The following is a 19,592-nucleotide window of genomic DNA, read 5'->3' as shown; positions in this document are numbered from 1 at the left end:
TTTTTTCTTCCTCTCCATCTCCCTTTGTCTCTTGTTCTCTGTGTGTCTCTCAGATATGTATTTTTTTAATAATGGTTGCATATTTTGTCCACAGCTACAGTTTTTCATTTGTTTCAATAAAGGTTTGCTTCAGTCTCAGTTGTGTTGAGAAGTTTGATCCTCCACAGAGTAACAAAAATGAAAGATATTTCCGTATCCTCAAAATAAATGCAGAACATGCTTTTGGTCCTAATTTATAGCTAATTGAAGCACAAATTGATTTGTTGTACTTGATATTATTAATCCATTAGAAGCTTTGTGGATGATGCTAAATAAGACTTCCCTGAGTAAATCAATTCTTCCAATCACTTGGGCAATGATGTATGAGTTCTTCAACCCTGAAAAGCTTGGGGAGTTGCCTGGATTCTTGGATCTCGTTACTCATTAATTGTTACTACATACTTTGTAAGATTCATCTCTCAAATTTGTCAATTGTCATTTGTGATTGTTTACTTTTTGTGGCTGTCAAATAGAGCCCTTTTATAAAAGTACTTAGAAAACTATGGTTCTCGATACATGGTCACATTTAATAATTTGCACCTAGCAAACCAAGTGATTTCCCATTATACTTTGGTTTACATATTGATTATAAAGTAATATATTATTAATTTGCAGACAGTTACATAAACTGAATGGTAACACATTTGAATGCAGAGCTGCTCGTTACTGGGGGAAAAAAGCTATGTACAACATATGAAGTCTGCTACAAATGAATATAGCTGTTATCTCAACAGTTGGCATCAGTTAAAATGGTTACAAAATCCTTTTTCTTCTTTTTTGCAGGTGGAGTCCACACAAAGTATGATCAGAATTCTAGGTTTGTCAGCCACCCTGCCCAACTATCTTGATGTAGCCACATTCCTCCATGTAAATCCCTATATTGGGCTTTTTTTCTTTGATGGAAGATTTCGACCTGTGCCTCTGAAACAGACCTTCATAGGAATTAAAGCATCAAATAAGGTAAATATCAGTGTTCCATCTAACAATAAAGTAACATGAAAAGGATATTTCATGCTGTTCTTTTTCACACGTTTGGATTCAATGAGCAATCCTTCAATGGTTTCAAATAAAAGCATTCTTACATAGAAGAAAGGAACTGGTAATTGAGGAGCATCAGAGCTACACTATCATTTACATGACTTCTTTAATGCAAGAAGAAAGAACTTGGAGGCTATTTCAGAAATACAAATAATAAATAAATGCCCATCCAAAAAAAATGGAGTGATTAGACTGTAAATAAAAACTTTGTAAGTATGTGAGCTTTAAGAAGGCTTCCAAAGTAAGTGTTTTCACTTTTGTCAGGATGGCAAGAAAAGTTGGTGAATTAATGATCCAAATTTTACAGGCTGACCATGGATCTATCCCCCTCTGTGAAAGTTGGCAGATGTATCACTCTGCACTATGTCAGCAGTCAGGGTTTCCATCACTTTACAGACCAAGGTCCCGTCATCAAGAACTGCAAATCAATCAGAGGGCTGGCATCATTCGCTGCAATGCCACCAGTTGAGCTAGTCAGCTCCAGTTCATCCTCATACTGAACACTCAGGAATGAATTTGAGTAAATGGCTCATGAGGCCTGACAGGTTCTGATGAGTAAGGAGGATTTCTTTCACCGGGGTTACAGGGTGCACTGGAGGAGGGTTCTTCTTGAATCCAAAGTTCTCTCCATATGGCCAAGTAGCCATCTGCCTTTGATAAATTTCAACAGTAGGGTAAAGAGGTCTTTGAGGAGCTCTTAATTAGTAATGTAAGGGCCTCAATTGATGTAAGTGCAGAAAGATTCTGTTACCTCCCTATTGCACGCCACCTCTGACATCTCCTAATTTTTCACCCACCATATCTGTCCATCTTTACAGCATTATCTGGTTAGGGACTAATAAAGCGGACAAAGTTTGAGATCCAAGATACTTAATCAATCAGATTCCACAATTTTGAGTAAGCAAACCAAACGCTACAATATACTTAGAAAAATAAATAAACTACACATATTCAGGATTAGCATGGAACAAAGTAGTCCAAAGTGAAGTTGTAGTCAGACTTCCCATAGCCTTCACCTCAAATAATACAATCAAGGCATATCCTGCTCAGATGTAAGTGACATTGTGGGTCACCAAATCTGATTAAAACTCCTGTCTTTTCTGCAACAGATTCCAAATTACTTTAGAAGCAGCCTTAAACTCTTACTGTTCATATCTTGATAATTCAACTGAATTCCTCAGAACTCCTGAGATTGCTCCCAAGTTTCTAATTACAAGCACATTTTCAGCTTTTACCAAATAAACCTTACCCAGCTGCTGCTGCATTTCTTGAAGCTCAAATTTTTCTCAGCTGTTTCAAGCTCATTCTGCTCATGAGCTTTCTTGAACCTACTCTCAACTACAGTGAAACACCTATGTACCCAGGGCTTCCTTCTATCCCTTACCTTTCAAAACAGCATGAAGGCACTACTCCCTGAGACTTTTCCTGAACCTTAACTGCCTGGAATGTGCTGAAAACAAAACTTGCTGCCTGGAGCCACTTCTGCTTCAGGACTCTCCCAGCTCCAAACTACAACTAATGTTTCCCAAAAAGCACAAAAATAAACTGAACTGTCTCATCTTCTTAAATCACATCCACTTTCATAATGGCATGGCATAGCCTGCTCTGAGCTATCCTTAATTGGAATTTTAGGTTAACCTTCCCTGATTTTCAACTTTGATCTGGTATGGTCACTGTGTTTTAAAGCTTTTCAGAGATCATTGAATGTTTTTAACAAATTTAACTTTAATTTCCGAAAGAAGCTCTCTGAACCATCATTACTGCAAATAGCATAGGCACCATATCTCCAGCTGAGCAAGCCCACCTGGTATTTCTAATGCTACCTTTCTAGTTGTCAACATAGTAAATAAAAGCGAAGTATGGCAGATGCTCAAGGTCTGAAATAAAAATGAAGTGCTAGAGAAATTCCTTATTACCTCAATCTTTTAGCTGTGGAACACTACCATTTGCTTAAGTTATCCTGTAAAACTTTGCCCATTTTTTGATATCAAATTCAAATTTCTAAAACTACAGGTTATGTCCTAGCTACAATACATGAACTACATATTTATAACATGTTGAAATTTGTGTGTTATCCAAATTTATACTCTTGCAGTTGGACTAGATTCCTGATTTCTGGAAGTTTGATGTCTATTTGACTTTGCTGAAAGTTTACCAACTTGTTTCACCAACTTCCATCTGAATGATGTTTAATAAAATATTTTACACGGGAAAAAAAATTGCAGTTCTTTCTACCAAAAACATTTGCGAAAATAAACAAACCTGCATACATGTAAGTTTGCAAAATATTACCAACACATATCTTTGAATTCTTTGCAAGATGAATAAACATTCATACTATGAATAAATCCAATATTAATAAGAAAATGGTTGTCATTCATAGATTTTGATAGAAATTAGTAGAAATTTTCTGTTCCTGTCACCAGCACAGGAAAAAGCATCTTTGTGTCAATAAGTCATACAACATAGAAACAGACCCTTGGTGGAATTAGTGTACAGAAATGTTGTTACTTCCGTTTTCTAAAACATATTCATTCAGAATCATGAAATAGCTGATTCTTATGGGAAATATGTGAAAATAATCAATATCAATTTTTGATATGAAACAAAGTCTGCTTTCTTTGCCAACTCGCACTTGTTTTGCTTCACTTTAAATCAGCCATCCGTTCATATTCTCTGAGTTCACTATTAATTTATTTTTTGAATGCAAAAACAAACAGTTCTCTTCAATAAGAACCTGTGTTTCAGCTTTTGCTGTATATCTGATGAGAAATTAAGGGCAGAATCCTGTTTAGCTGAAATGATCATTTTTTTGGATAGTTATCATTGTAAGTTTTTTTTTCTTTTAAGCTCATTACTGTCTTTCTGAAAGTATAATGGTTATGCTTGCAAACTTAGTTCTTCGAATATTGGGCATAACCTCTGCAATGAAGGATAGCTCTATTCTGAAATCTCTTTGACATCTTCACATGCTTCTGAAATGCTGGTTTATCCAACTTGCATATTAGCACAACTGTGTTGTTTCTGATGGAGAGGGATGGCTTTATGGAATTCTCCTCTATTGTACTGAATTACAAAATGCTAATATGCTTCGTGTTATGAATTGTGGTTGAACCCTGATCTGATTCTGATGTGAAATTGATAACTGCCAGGGTAGCTTTGCAGATTGAATGCTGCATTTGAATTACAGGGGTAACCATACCATTGGTTGGGAAAGCATCACATCCAGCATTGTTCTCCATTGAATATGGAGAAAGTGAGGACGCAGATCAGAGTGAAATGGGTGGCACTGGAAAAGCACAGCAGGTCAGGCAGCAAATGAAGAGCAGGAGAGTCAACTTTTCAAGCATAAGCTCTTCATATATTCCTGATGAAGAGCTTATACTCAAAACATCAACTCTGCTGCTCCTCAGATGCTGCCTGGCCTGCTGTGCTTTTCCAGTGCCATGCATTTGACTCCATTGAATTTGTAAGAGTAGGTGGAAAATGAACGCTATGTTCTGTGGCCAGCTTTGCTCTGGTGGTTAAGTTAAAATTTATTCCAGTTTGTACAGCAGTAATTTTACTTACCAAATGCTACTAAGACTCTCACTTCTACATTGATGACCAGGGACTGTTGTAACTACCTCTGTTGTAGGTTATGTTAAGGGTTAAAATATAGTTTGTTGGTTTAAATTTAAAGTGAATTAGAGTTTGTCTACTTTGTTTGTAGGCACATACAGACATAACATAATATACAATGCTTGCGGCTTCTGAAGTAACTAAGAGATTGTCTTGAGCACAGCTAAACGTTTAAATATTTGACAAAGCTGAGGGGCTTTCAGAAGTAAGAAGGTCTTGTAGTTACTATGCAGATAATTTCTGTGGGTTGAGCTGAAGTGAATTGAATTGAATTTATTCTCACGTGTACTGAAGCACAGTGAAAAGCTTTGGCTTGCGAGCAATACAGGCAGATCACAGAGTTAAGAGCTATGCCTTTGAAAACAGGTTGATCTGAATGTTAAGAATATCAAGTGAGAATAAAGCTGACATGGAGGCTATGAATATACTTTGTGTTTGACCAAATAATTCAGTTCTATATGTTTAGGGAGAAGAGGATTTCTAGAGAATTGTCAAGTAGCTCTATACGGAGAGGAGTCCCACCCTGCGTGGTTCTCAAAGGAAGTGTCTGCATGTAGTTTCTAGTTTGTGGTGAGTTACTGGCACTTGGAATAGGAGGTCATTCTGTCAGGATGTACCACGGACTAGAGCATCGACAGACTCTCAAAATCCTCAAAAATAATCCTTAAATTTGACTGCCCTCAGAAATTTGTCACAGACTTCCACCTAATGCATGATGCCACGATCCTCCCCAGCTAAACCACTGCAGGTGCTATACAAATGAAAATTGTGGTCAAATAAGATTGTCATTGCTAAGCTCCTCCTCCTTGTCCCCCTTTTGCAGTATGGCACCACTCCTTCAGCAATATGGGAAACTGTTGAACCCACACTATTTTTAATCCAGAACTAAAATTACTCCAACTTCAGTCAGGAACTCCAATATTATGACCACATCTGTATGCACATCACTCAAAAACTGAACTTTTGGTCATTGTTGACTGCTTTTCCGATGTGTATGAGAAAATCTGATGTTAATTAAACACTCAAATTCTCTTTCAAACACTTTTTCCAAAGCACAATGCCTCCAAGTCATTGAGATCAGTGCTGACATCCTACTGTGGATTATTTTCTGTACCTTAGTAACATCTTTTTTTTAAAAAAATTGGATTACTTTTGAGGATTTCATTCAGGGTCTGGCTGCACAGGTCAATGCTCTAGTCTGTGGTACATCCCTACAAAGCCAGTCACAGACACCAAATTCTTCTTCACCCCCAGTTTGCCAGCTTACCTTCTTCAATTGACACAGCAAAGATCTATTTAAGGACCAGGGTCTTGAACCCACAATTAAGGTCATGGTTTGTGTAGTGATGAAAAATCACAGCTGGTCAGGCAGCATCCGAGGTGCAGGAGAGTTGATGTTTCGAGCATAATTTTATGCTCGAAACGTCGACTCTCCTGCACCTCGGATGCTGCCTGACTGGCTGTGCTTTGCCAACACCACACCTTTTGACTCTGATCTCCAGCATCTGCAGTCCTCATTTTCTCCTAAGGTCAGGGTTTGCCAGGTAGCATTGATCCCTGTGCTGCTGTCAGCCTCTGAGACCTCTGCAGCTGCAGCAGGGACCTGAAAGCATGAGAGAAAGTAATATCAGCTTACTTTTCCAAGATTGGCCAAATCTGGTGGAAAGAAAGGTGGCCCAACAGTGGCATCCTCTTCTAAGCCAACTGCCCAGTGTCAATGCACTAATCAGTAAAAAGCAACTCTGCGGGATAGGGTCTGCCATTGATATTTTGTCACTGGATATCCTTTTACTCAGAACACAGGACAGGATAGCAACTGAAACTGAGGTTTAGATTACATTCCCTACAGTGTGGAAACAGGCCCTTCAGCCCAATAAGTCCACACCGACCCTCCGAAGAGCAACCCACCCAGACCCATTCCCCTACATTGACCCCTGACTAATGCACCTAGCACTACGGGCAATTTATCATGGCCAATTCACCTAACCTGCACATCTTTGGACTGTGGGAGGAAACTGGAGCACCCGGAAGAAACCCACGCAGACACTGGGAGGATGTGTAAACTCCACATAGACATTCGGCCGAGGCTGGAATTGAACCTGGGATCCTCTGGCCTGTGACCAATCAAAATGGTGAATGCTTATTTGGGAAGATGCCAAATACATTAACGGATTTGGTCGAAAACAGAAATTAAATGACACATGAAAGCAAGTGCATGAACTTCCCAACAACTCATTCTGATTCTTGAAACATTACCTGTCTTTTGTGTGGTTGATCTGAAGCTTGTGTATTGCACATTATCAACAATCTCAGGTCCATCGGACTGGAATGGAATCAAAGTCATCCTTGATACCTAGGGACTGCCTCAGAGATAGAGGAAGGAGGAATTTATTGGTGAGGTTGAAGCAAGCAATGATGTGGAATTTATGGACTTGAGACGGAGTGTATTTATGCTAGCAGCTTGACTCAGGTTTGAACAGGATGCTGGGATTGTATGGTATGACTAGAAACTGTATATATGAACCAGTGACAAGAATAGGAGACTTGATCAAAGTCAATGGCTTCATTCTTTAGTTTCAACTAGATCATATTTTACCTCGTCCTTAGTGTAGATATTTAGTAAGCTGTTTAGTTACACAGGTAGTTGACAGGTTGAGCAAGGCAGTGGAGAGATAGAGCTGTTCTTGTCAGTGCACATGTGAAAACTGACCCAATGCCTGTGAATGAAATTACTAAGAAGTAGTATATAGATAAAGAAGAGGAAAGAATGAAGAATATTGATGCTGCAAAAATATTGATCCAAATAATATTGATGCTGCAGTATTGTTAAAATGTTTCTAGAGTTACCTTGGCTACAGTAAGATAGTAATAAGTGGAACTGAGTGTTGACTGCATTAAAAATTCTCAAATCTGAGTAATGGAATAATGCACTAGATTAAATTAGATTTCATTGTCAAGTGTACCCAAGTACAGGAGTACAGTTAAAAGTGCATAGAGTTGTCATTGTCTGGCACCATCTTAGAATACAACAGCAAAATTAAAAAGAGCCAAAATTAAAGAAACGGAAGGAAAAGAAAATATCCAGATTACCCCCTCCACAGCTGCTGTCACAAGTCTTGAGTCAGGCTCCTCAACACCACCTGCGCTGGACCCACCAATGCTGTAGTGCTGCCACTGCCAATTCCACCATCATGAGTCCTGCACCTCACCTCCACCTGAACTGGACCCACCAACATTGAAGTTGACATGCTCTGATGCCATCACTCATCCATGAACCATCTCACCGATACCATTTTGGAATCATTTCATGACACTGAAAGAAATCTGTAATGTAACATTTTTCAACTGAGCCTCAATAACCATTACCAGAAATGACAATTAGAATTGAATGCATTACAACAACTGTTAACAAGTAAATTCAACTCTGATTGCAGTTTTATTTTCCCTCTGGCCAGTACCCATTCGTTGTGAACCTTTGATTTAACAGATCTAAAACATAATTTCAACATCACACAGGAATTTAGTTTCTGAACCAATGGGAACAAATGCATTTCTTCCCTGGCTGATATTGGAACAGGGCAAAAGTGAGGACTGCAGATGCTGGAAACCAGAGTTTAGATTAGAGTAGTGCTGGAAAAGCAGGTCAGGCAGTATCCGAGGAGCAGGAAAATAGACGATTCGGGCAAAAGCCCTTCATCTGGGATAGAGGCAGGAAGCCTCCAGGGTGGAGAGATAAATGGGGTTGGGGGGGCTGGGGGAAGGTAGCAAAGAGTACAATAGGTGACTGGGGGTGGGGAAGGAGATGATAGGTCAGAGAGGAGGGTGGAGCGGATAGGTGGGAAGGGAGATTGGCAGGTAGGACAGGTCATGAGTTCCAATCTTCCAGCTCAGCACGATTTGGACAGGCTGAGTGAGTGGGCAAATACATGGCAGATAAAGTATGGTGTGAATGAATGCACTACATCACTCTCCCAAAGGACATAATTTGTGACCTGTTTGGCTGTTTCAGTGCTGCCACAAGGATCTGTGTGGAGAGATCAAAATATAGAGATGCAAGCAAGTCAAGTACAATATTGGAGAGGAGTGATACTTTCAGACATGTTGGAAATTACTTAACGATTGGAGAGGAGCAGTAGTGTAAAAGAATAGTATCATTGAGAAATAGAGTTACATTATTTGCTGTACTGAAAGACTAATGGAAGGAAGAGTAGGAACCATGCAGCAGATGGCACTTGCTGAAAGACTTGGCCAGCAAAGAAAGTTGCTTTTCTGTTCAGTTGCTAAGGTAAAGTTTGGGTCTCATGGAGTGACCATGTTGGAGAGAGAATTAAGAGATCCAGAGAGAAGGCAAAGAAAACAGCAAGCTAAGGGAAGAGATGGCTGATAGGAGTATTGGTCTAATAGATAGACATAGGTAGGGATGATGATTTCTGGGGGATGAAATCAACAGAGATGACACGCAATCTTAATGTTAATAGGGTTATGAGTTCTTTGGATTTTGGAGGTGAGTGTAACAGGCTAATAATTTACAGAGATGATGTTCAGGGGATGATTATGGCATAATGTACACCCCTTTCCCTGGTTAAGAGTTAATTTAATCAGCTAATTCTTTACTTTATCTTCTTGCAATATAAAAATGAGCCAGTCAATAAATTTGCTACATCTGTTGCTTAAATTTGACAATTAGAGTTTATAGTTGTCAAGTGTTATTCAGCAGCATCTTGGGAATGGAAAATGTTAGATTAGTGTGTACTGAGATGTGTTTTTGTTGCTAATGTTGTAAAAGCAAAAGTGACTAGAAATCAGACCTTATCTGCTCTTCTGGCTGATGGATTATAGGCTGGCCAAAGTGAGGAGACGTGTTCATTTTCTAAACTTGTTGCTCACTTTGAAGCAGATTTGGAAATAAATTATTTGCTTTTTTAAAAAACCGTTTCACTTTTATTCAACCATAATATTTTTTTTTCATAGATGCAGCAATTGCATGATATGGAGGAAGTATGTTACGAGAAGGTTTTGATGCAACTGAAAGAAGGACACCAGGTAAGGTTAATTTTGTAAATTCTCATGAGTTTACATGCTTAAAATGACTAGAGGACCAGAACCATATTGTCATTATGGTTACAGGATTTAGCAGAAATCAGCAATATGAATGAAAATGATCAAATATCTTGGTAAAACATGTTAAAATAGATGGTCCTGCAGTAGCATATTTCCATAAAGAGTTGTCTTTATCTCCTTATGGCAGGTCAAATGTTGGGACTGGAGATTTGACTGTTCTCTAGTTGAAGAAATTTTATTCCTGTTATATTCCTAGCTGATTTTTTTCACTGGATAAATCCAATCCCAGAATCAAGTCTGGCTTTATAGATCATATACAGTTTTCTTTTGGATCTAATGAGATGATCTCCCACAGATGTATAAGTATGTAATGTTGTAGACTTAGTTTTAACAATAAAACTAATGTTTGTTCTGCAAAAATAAAGACCAAGTTATTTACACATAAGATGCTTGAAAAAATTTTGAAAAATATATTGAAAATAAAATGCCAATAATCACACTAATCTTTCTTTGTAGTGATCAGAGGCACTCTTTGCACAGTTCTTATGTCAGAAAAATCACTTTCCAAAACCACAGTAGCCTTAAGGTAACTGTGACCTCAACTCCCAGTCTGGAAAATGTGATCAGTTTTTTCTGGACCATTCAAATATGAATTTAAACATTTTCAACTCAAATAATTTCTTTGGGATTTTTTTCAAATAATTCTGGTGAAGGACTATCCCTAAACACTTTACTCTAAGATGTTCTAGTTTTACTATCTTCTCCCCTTCTCAAAAGCACTACTTTATCCATTCATCTTCATCCAAGAACTTCTGCAGAACTGCTCCAAAACTGAAAATTACAATAAACACTTTTCTGTGTTGTGTGTTTTGCTTAAGCTTAAAGTTCCAGAATTTTATAGCAGAAACCTTGATGCCTTGTTCATTTGTAAACGCTTCCAATGTCAATAAAAATAATTCATTAGTTTTGAAAGCTACACCTTTGAGCCATTTTAAAACCGATCACATGGCTGGAGAAATTCCTCCAAGTACATCACTAATTCTTCAGACACGGAAAAACCCATGTATCACTTATTCACAATTCATAAATCCAAACTTAAAATGAAGGATAAATCACAGAGGCCTTAAGTGCTGATATTATTTTACTGAAGTCTACTTAGAACTTTTCTAGTTTGAAGTGTAATGTAGTTGGAGATTGGAAGTAATGACCAGAAATAATCAGTGCTAATAAAAAAAAACTAGAAGGAATGTTTCCGAAATAGAAGTTCTCACTAACTCCTAACTGTGTGTGACTGAAATCAAATTAGACCATCATATTGGTCACAATTCATTGTTTTTATTTGCTGAAGTACAACTTTAACTGTGTCATTCATTTGTTAAAAATGGTTTAAAAATTAATATTGAAGTTTTATTTTGTTTATTTCTATAAAGTTGCTTCCTCTTATGAAGTTTTGCTTTGCACTTTAAAGGGAGCTATTGGCATAGTGGTAATGTTAGTGGACTAGTAATCCAGGGCACCAGGCAAATGCCTGGTGCCATGGTTCCAACCCCATCCATGGCAAATGGTGAAAATAGATTTTGATTAAGAAAACAGAAGCAATGTGAATTGTCATGAAAGCCATCTGAGCCCCTAATTACCTTTGGAGAATGAAATCTGTGCTGTTTATCTGTTCTGACCGACTTGTGACTCCAGTTCCACAGCAATTCAAGTGCTCTCTGAAATGAACTAGGCAAAAGTGGGTACTGCAGATGCTGGAGATTAGATTCAAGATTAGAGTGGTGCTGGAAAAGCACAGCAGGTCAGGCATGGAATGGGACCATTCGCCGCAGCCACTTTGGTGCGAGCGATTCAGCGCACCCGGTTTGGCGCAACCCATTTCGTCACAGACCCATTTTGGCACAGAACTATTTCAATAGTAGTTATTAAACTACTATTATTAAAATATATTAAAATAAAACATAGTAATATACAAATTATTAAAATAAAATAAGACCCTTTAAAATGCCATCAACAATTTTGTATTTGCCTTATTTCTTTCATTTTTATTTTCTTTTTAACATTTTTACTGAAGAGGATAAACATTATTTTTCTTTTTATTGCTTTCATTAATGCTTGTAAGTAAGCCTGAAAAGGAATAAATAAGAGCTGCGCCAAATTGCTCGCGCCGAAATGGGTCGCGCCGAATGGTCCTACACCCAGTCATGCAGCATCCGAGGAGCAGGAAACTCGACATTTCGGGCTCTGTCTATATCTCTCTCTACAGATGCTTTTTGTAGACTACAGACTTTTTGTGTTTGTTTCAGACTTCCTCCACAGAACTTTGCGTTTATTTGTATGAGGAGGGGTTGTTGCCTCCTTTTGGTGAATCTGTGATTAGCTTTCTCTTTAAATTTAAGATGTCACCCATTTAAGCTTCCAACTGAACATCATGGGGAAATGGTTAGATTCTCACTTGTTGGAGATAGTGTTATGAACACTTTGAGGACAACACACATGCCAGAAGATCAGAACAACTGATCTATAATTGTATTTATTAAGAAACTTGGTTGATTAGATGTTCATGTTTAAAACTTCATGCAGATAAGATATTCAATCAATCATCTTGGTAAATAGAGAGAGTCCTTTTATGTTGCGACCAGTGGCGTAATGAGACTAGAGCAAGGGAGTACACCTGCATCCATGGTCATAGGAATTGTTGCTGTCTTGTGTTTGGTGTGAATATTATCACTTTTTAGCCAAACCTGGATGTTGTCCAGCTCTTTTTCATGTGCATGCAGACTGCATCAGTCTTCTGTTTCAATCAAATTGCTTCTTGGCTCCAGCAGAAACCTGCCTTACCTATCCAGCCTTTCCTATCCAGCCTTTCCTCATAAGACTATCCACCCATTTATTTGGTAAACGTTCTCTAACCTGCTTCCAATGCATTTACATTTTCCTTAAATCACATGATCAAGACTGTATACGGCACTTCAGACATTGTCTCATTAGTGCTCTGTGGAAATGAAGCATAACTTAATTCCTTTGGTTTTCAATTCCCCTCACAATAGATTAAAGTTTCTATTACCTTTTCAAATGTACCTGCAAACTGACCTTGTCTGATTCATGCACCAGGACATACAGATTGTTCAGCATCTTTGAGCTCAGTGATCTCTATTGTTTTCTGATCTTCCAGCTAAAATAAATGGTTTTTCTAGTCTTTTGTTTTATTTCCCCACACTATATTCCATTTGCCAGATCATTTCCCGGTCACTTAAACAATATAACGTTTTTGTAGGTTCCTTATATCATTTCCACAATTTATTTCCCTGTCTAACTTTGTCTCATCAGCAAATCTGGCAACTAGACCTTCCATCCTTTCATCCAAGACATTTATATAAATTGTAAACAGTTGAGATCCCAGCATCAGTCCATTTTGGTGCACCACACATTCCATTTTGTCAACCTGTAAACAACTTGTGCCCACCCTTTGTTTTTTGTTAGCTGATCAATTTTCGGTCTCCAATGTGCTACTCCCTACACCATGAGCTTTTACCTTCCACAATAACCTATGATGTGACACTTTGTCAGATCCTTTCTGAAACCTAAGTACAGTACATCCACTGGTTCCACTCTATTTATAGCATATTACTTCCTCAGAGAACTCCAACAAATTAATCAAGAAACAGAAGGGATGGAGGAATTCAGGAAAATTACAATCACCAGAAAAGTAATATTGAGTACATTTTTGGAAATGCAGGCAGGCTTATGCCCAGATCCTGATGAACGTCATCCTAGAGTCTTAAAAGAAGTGGCAAGAAAAGTAGTTGATGCATTGGTTTTAATTTGAATTGGAAGATAATGAATACAGCACCTTTATTCAAAAAAGAAGATACCAAACAGGAAACTAGAGGCATATTAACTTAACATCTATCATGATCCCTTTCAAAAAACCATGCCTGATTAGCTTGAACATATCTCAGTGCTCTGCTATAACTTCATTGTGAATAGCTTCTGACATTTTCCATATGATAGATGTTAAGTTAATATGCCTCTAGTTTCCTGTTTGGTGTCTTCTTTTCTGGGCATAAGCCTGCCTGCATTTCCAAAAATGTACTCAATATTACTTTTCTGATGGTTGTAATTTTCCTGAATTCCTCCATCCCTTCTGTTTCTTGCTTAATCACTTTAAGTTGTTAGTTCCATCATCTGTAGTGAAAACCAATACAAAATTCCTGTTCAGTTACAGTGGAGCGAGGGAGATGCTATTGGTGAGCAATCTTTATTGTTTATAAAAGCAAAATATTGAGTTTTGAAATAAAAACAGAAAATGTTGAGAAACTCAGAAAATCTGGCAGCATCTATGGAGAAAAAAATAGTTAATGTTTTGAGCTCAGTATGAAGAGGGAAAAAGGGTCTTATTGAACTGAAAACATTAACTCTGTTTTTCCACAGAATCTTTATATTTTATCCTGTTTAGGAATTCAAGAAACACTGTGATTCAGAATATGCAGGAATTTTCAATCTGAGAGCAATATTCAGCCAATATGGGAATAAGGAATTTCCCTCTGTGTGCCTATTATTCATATCTGTATTAATAGAACTCATGGTACTTTGTTGCTGTATCTGAAAAAATCAAATTGTAGAACATAGAAGGAGGCCATTCTACCCAATGTACTTGTGCCCACTGTCAGACCAAACCACCCATGAATGTCACAAACTTTCTCTTTTCTCAAAAATCCCTCTTTGAAATAGAGATGCAAAACCTTTTTGAAACTGGAACTGCTTTCACCATCCTTTGTTAGCAATGCATTCCAGATCGTCTATCTTATTGAGTAGAAACACTTGTTTTTTGAGTATTTTAATTAGTTGTCATCTTGTTATTTGCTATTTTGTCCCTGTTATAGCATGAAGTAAACAAAGTTGCTTTTTTCGCAGTTACGGTGATAAATGCACAATATTTTGGACTCCTGGTGCTTTGAAGTATTTTCTTCAGGCATCAGTGTTGAAATGGATCATGTTTCTGTTTGCTTTGTGGGAGGTTGCTATTTTATTGGTAAAATAGCTTCAATGTGTTTCCTTTGAAAATGCAGAATGGTAGGTGACAGACTAGTTGTAAGCATTTGGGATGACAGATGGAGCTTGTCTCAGTCTCTTTTTTTTGTTGATTTTTCAAGTCATACTGTGAAAAGTTTTCAGCTCTGTTTGGCTTTTGGGAAATTAAAACTTGGCTATTCAGTCATTTATTCTGATCCATCTGCTCTAACTAATGAGACAGCATGTTTCAGCCTTCAGTTTGAATTAACAGTTGCATGTACAACTCCTTCATCTGTGCATTATCCCATCCTCTTGAGTTGCTTTCTGAGTGTCGATGTAGAATATCTGAGACAAAAATATATGAATATGACCTACAAAGCCTTAATTTTAAAGTTCTCTTGTGGCACTCTGCTTCAAACAGTTGCCAAAATTGAGGTGCTGAAATGCTGAGAATAGCTCCATGGTGTAATGTAAAGAATGCTGACTGGTTTTGATGTTATGGAAGGTGTATTTTAATCACTTGTATTTGGCGGCTATTGTAATGTGAAAACAGTTCTGATAATAACATTTTAAAGCTGATTTTGCGCATTTTGTGTAGGTTTAGTTGAGAACTTCAGTAAGATGTTCGACAAGGTTCCCCATGGGAGACTGATTAGCAAGGTTAGATCTCATGGAATACAGGGAGAACTAGCCATTTGGATATAGAACTGGCTCAAAGGTAGAAGACAAAAGGTGGTGATGGAGGGTTGTTTTTCAGACTGGAGTCCTGTGACCAGTGGAGTGCCACAAGGATCGGTACTGGGTCCTCTACTTTTTGTCATTTACATAAATGATTTGTATGCGAGCATAAGAGGTAAGTTTGCAGATGACACCAAAATTGGAGATGTAGTGGACAGCGAAGAGGGTTACCTCAGATTACAACAGGATCTGGGCCAGTTGGGCCAAAGGGCTGAGAAGTGGCAGATGGAGTTTAATTCAGATAAATGCAAGGTGCTGCACTTTGGGAAAGCAAATCTTAGCAGGACTTATACACTTTATAGTAAGGTCCTAGGGAGTGTTGCTGAGCAAAGAGACCTTGGAGTGCAGGTTCATAGCTCCTTGAAAGTGGAATCGCAGGTAGATAGGATAGCGAAGAAGGCGTTTGGTATGCTTTCCTCTACTGGTCAGAGTATTGAGTACAGAAGTTGGGAGGTCATGTTGCGGCTGTACAACGGTTAGGCCACTGTTGGAATGTCACGTGCAATTCTGGTCTCCTTCCTATTGGAAAGATGTTGTGAAACTTGAAAGGGTTCTGAAAAGATTTACAAGAATGTTGCCAGTGTTGGAGGATCTGCTACAGGGAGATACTGAACAGGCTGTGGCTGTTTTCCCTGGAGCGTCGGAGGTTGAGGGGTGACTATATAGAGGTTTACAAAATTATGAGGGGCATGGATAGGATAAATAGGCAAAGTCTTTTCCCTGGGGTCAGGGAGTCCAGAACTAGAGGGCATAGGTTTAGGGTGAGAGGGGAAAGATATAAAAGAGACCTAAGGGGCAACTTTTTGGACAAGTTGGACCGAAGGGTCTGTTTCTATGCTGTACATCTCTATGACTCTAACTTAACGTGTATTTTTGTTGTCCCAATGAGATCTTTGTTTTCTAAAACGAATTGACCATTCAATCTACAGCAGAAATTTTCCAAGGTAAAACCAAATATTAATTATGCATTATCCTTCGAGAAAGTAACTTTGAGTTGCTGGCTGCACTTTTGTTTATTTCTGTAAATGCATATAATTCATTTACCATTGCTTTCCTCTTTCCAATTTTGTTATTGATGTTCAAATCAATTCCTCAAATGAATGACTTCGCAGAAGTAATGGATAATCTAAAATTTAAAAATAAATTTATTTGGTCTGTAAAATTTATAAATTGTCTCCTTTTCAAGAATTGACCAGAATGCAATCTTTTTAATTATCTGAATTGTATTATTACATATCTTTTTTAATTGACAAGCAATTGATCTGATTCTCTCTCAATTTTTCCCGATATTGTTTGCAAAGAAAAACAGACTTCACATTTTTATACTTGGAAAATTATACTGTTGCAAGGTGAGTGAAATGGCAAGAAACAAGTTTATGAATTGTTGGTCGGGAATTGCTGATCTGAGACCTGGGCAGTTGAAGGCATGGCCGTTAATGATGGAGCAGCTAACAGTGGATGACGAGATCAGGATTACAGAAGTGCAGTTTTCATGAACAGTGTGAGGCTCAAACAGACTAGCGAAATGGGAACCAGTGAGATTATGGAAGAAATTAAAAGAAATAGAAGATAATTTACAAGTTGAGGAATACTTGACTGCACATTAATGTTGGACAATGAGCACAGGGTTTGATGGATGAAGGAACTTTGGTGCAATTTAGGACATTGATTGCAAAGTTCTAAATATTTAGAGTTGAGGTGAGTTTATAATTTGGGATATTAGCCAGGAAAGCATCGAGTAGTCAAACATAGCCCAGGCAAGGCAGAATAAGGTGCTATTGTTTCAGTGGATGTGAGTGGTTTTACTCCAGATATACAGTTGCAAGTTCTTTTTTGCAAGTTGAATAGAATACCAAGACTCTGCAGTCAGGTTCAGCATTAGATAGTTGACAGGAAGAGAAATTGAGTTTGTTGTTAAAGAATGGAGCTTGTGAGGCAGGCTAATGCCTATGACTTCAATCTTGATAATATCTATCGTGGACATTTTAGCTCATCTAGTGTTACATATCAGGCAGGCAGTGGAGGATTCAAGAAAGGTAGTGAGGTAGAGATAAAAAAAGGATAAAATTCAAATCCTACATTGAAAAACAACAACATCTAAATGAAGCATGCGATTATTCATAAGCAAAATATCGAGCAACATATTGTGAGGAAGAGGTATAAATTGTAAATCAAGGCAAGTTGCTGTCTGACTTGTATGTGACCAGTATTAACTTCACAAAAGTGTTGAATTGCATTTTGACTTTCATGTAGTTGCTACATTTTCATTTAATTGCTGTTTAAATTTTTAACAAATGATTAAGTCTAGTAATTTTCACTTGAAAAATGCACTAACTGCTAATCGCTGTCCATTGGCCTCTGTTCCTCAAGGAGTTAAAAATGCTACAGATTGTTTTGGGATATTTTAATGATGTCAAATTGTAAAACTTGCATTTCTTATTATTTTTCTTTTTAGTGTCTTGTTGTTTCTCTTTCTCTCTCTCTTTCTCTCTCTCTCTCTCTCTCTCTCTCTCTCTCTCTCATTTAATCTTTCTTTCCCAATTTTAGTTTTCTTTTTGTACACTGCATTCTCCATCTCAACATTTCATTTATTTTTCAATATTAAATCTAGTTGGTTAAAGATTGTTGTTCATCAAGTTCCAAGATAATCCATTGCCCTAACTGCATCATTATCAACTTGTGCATTTACCAACATTGTGAACAAAAACAGAATATAAATATGAATGTGCAAGACTACTTAATGAAATAGGCCCCAGCAAAATCAGATCATTTATTTTCAAAATCTGAGAGGCTCAGTTTTGAAAATTAGAAATTTTGCTTTTCTTCAGATTCGGTTGGAACACTCCGTTCTTTAAAATAAGGCAGGGCAGATGACTGAGGTGTCAGTGGGGGAGCACTTTGGGGCCTGCGACCATAATTCTATTCGTTTTAAAATAGTGATGGAAAAGGATAGACCAGATCTAAAAGTTGAAGTTCTAAATTGGAGAAAGGCCAATTTTGGTGGGATTAGGCAAGAACTTTCGAAAGGTGATTGGAGGCAGATGTTCGCAGGTAAAGGCTGAAAAATGGGAAGCCTTCAGAAATGAGATAACAAGAATCCAGAGAAAGTATATTCCTGTAAGCGTGAAAGGGAAGGCTGGTAGGCATAGGGAATGCTGGATGACTAAAGAAATTGAGGGTTTGGTTAAGAAAAAGAAGGAAGCATATGTCAGGAATAGACAAGATAGATCGAGTGAATCCTTAGAAGAGTATAAAGAAAGTAGGAGTATACTTAAGAGGGAAATCAGGAGGCCAAAACTGGGATATGAGATAGCTTTGGCAAATAGAATTAAGGAGAATCCAAAGGGTCTTTACAAATACATTAAAGACAAAAGGGTCACTAGGGAGAGAATAGGGCCCCTCAAAGATCAGCAAGGCCGCCTTTGTGTGGAGCCACAGAAAATGGGGGAGATATTAAATGAATATTTTGCATCAGTATTTACTGTGGAAAAGGATATGGAAGATATAGACTGTAGAGAAATAGATGGTGACATCTTGGAAAATGTCCAGATTATAGAGGAGGAAGTGCTGGATGTCTTGAAATGGTTAAAGGTGGATAAATCCCCAGGACCTGATCAGATGTACCTGAGAACGCTGTGGGAAGCTAAAGAAGTGATTGCTGGGCCTCTTGCTTTATATATTTGTATCATCGATAGTCACAGGTGAGGTGCTGGAAGATTGGAGGTTGGCAGACGTATGCCACTGTTTAAGAAGGGCGGTAAAGACAAACCAGGGAACTATAGACCGGTGAGCCTGACCTCGGTGGTGGGCAAGTAGTTGGAGGGAATCCTGAGGGACAGGATGTACATGTATTTGGATAGGCAAGGACTGATTAGGGATCGTCAACATGGCTTGTGTGTGGGAACTCATGTGTCACAAACTTGATTGAGTTTTTTGAAGAAGTAACAAAGAAGATTGATGAGGGAAGAGCAGTAGATGTGATCTATATGGACTTCAGTAAGGAGTTTGACAAGGTTCCCCATGGGAGACTGATTAGCAAGGTTAGATCTCATGGAATACAGGGAGAACTACCCATTTGGATA

General features: G+C 38.0%; 1 protein-coding gene across 3 annotated transcripts in view; it reads left to right on the top strand.

Moving 5' to 3' along the window:
* The window catches only part of ascc3 (activating signal cointegrator 1 complex subunit 3), a 541,129-nt gene that overhangs the window by 151,313 nt on the left and 370,224 nt on the right, over positions 1–19,592 (top strand). For all 3 annotated transcript variants that reach the window (XM_043687007.1, XM_043687008.1, XM_043687009.1), the window contains 2 exons: positions 823–999; positions 9,670–9,741. In XM_043687007.1, the coding sequence (XP_043542942.1) occupies positions 823–999; positions 9,670–9,741 (249 nt within the window). The remainder of the gene's footprint in view (positions 1–822; positions 1,000–9,669; positions 9,742–19,592) is intronic.

The sequence above is a fragment of the Chiloscyllium plagiosum genome, chromosome 3, assembly GCF_004010195.1.
Source record: "Chiloscyllium plagiosum isolate BGI_BamShark_2017 chromosome 3, ASM401019v2, whole genome shotgun sequence".
In the NCBI taxonomy this organism is placed as follows: domain Eukaryota; kingdom Metazoa; phylum Chordata; class Chondrichthyes; order Orectolobiformes; family Hemiscylliidae; genus Chiloscyllium; species Chiloscyllium plagiosum.
The sequence above is the reverse complement of the archived record's forward strand: the minus strand, read 5'-3'. Positions and strand labels throughout refer to the sequence as shown.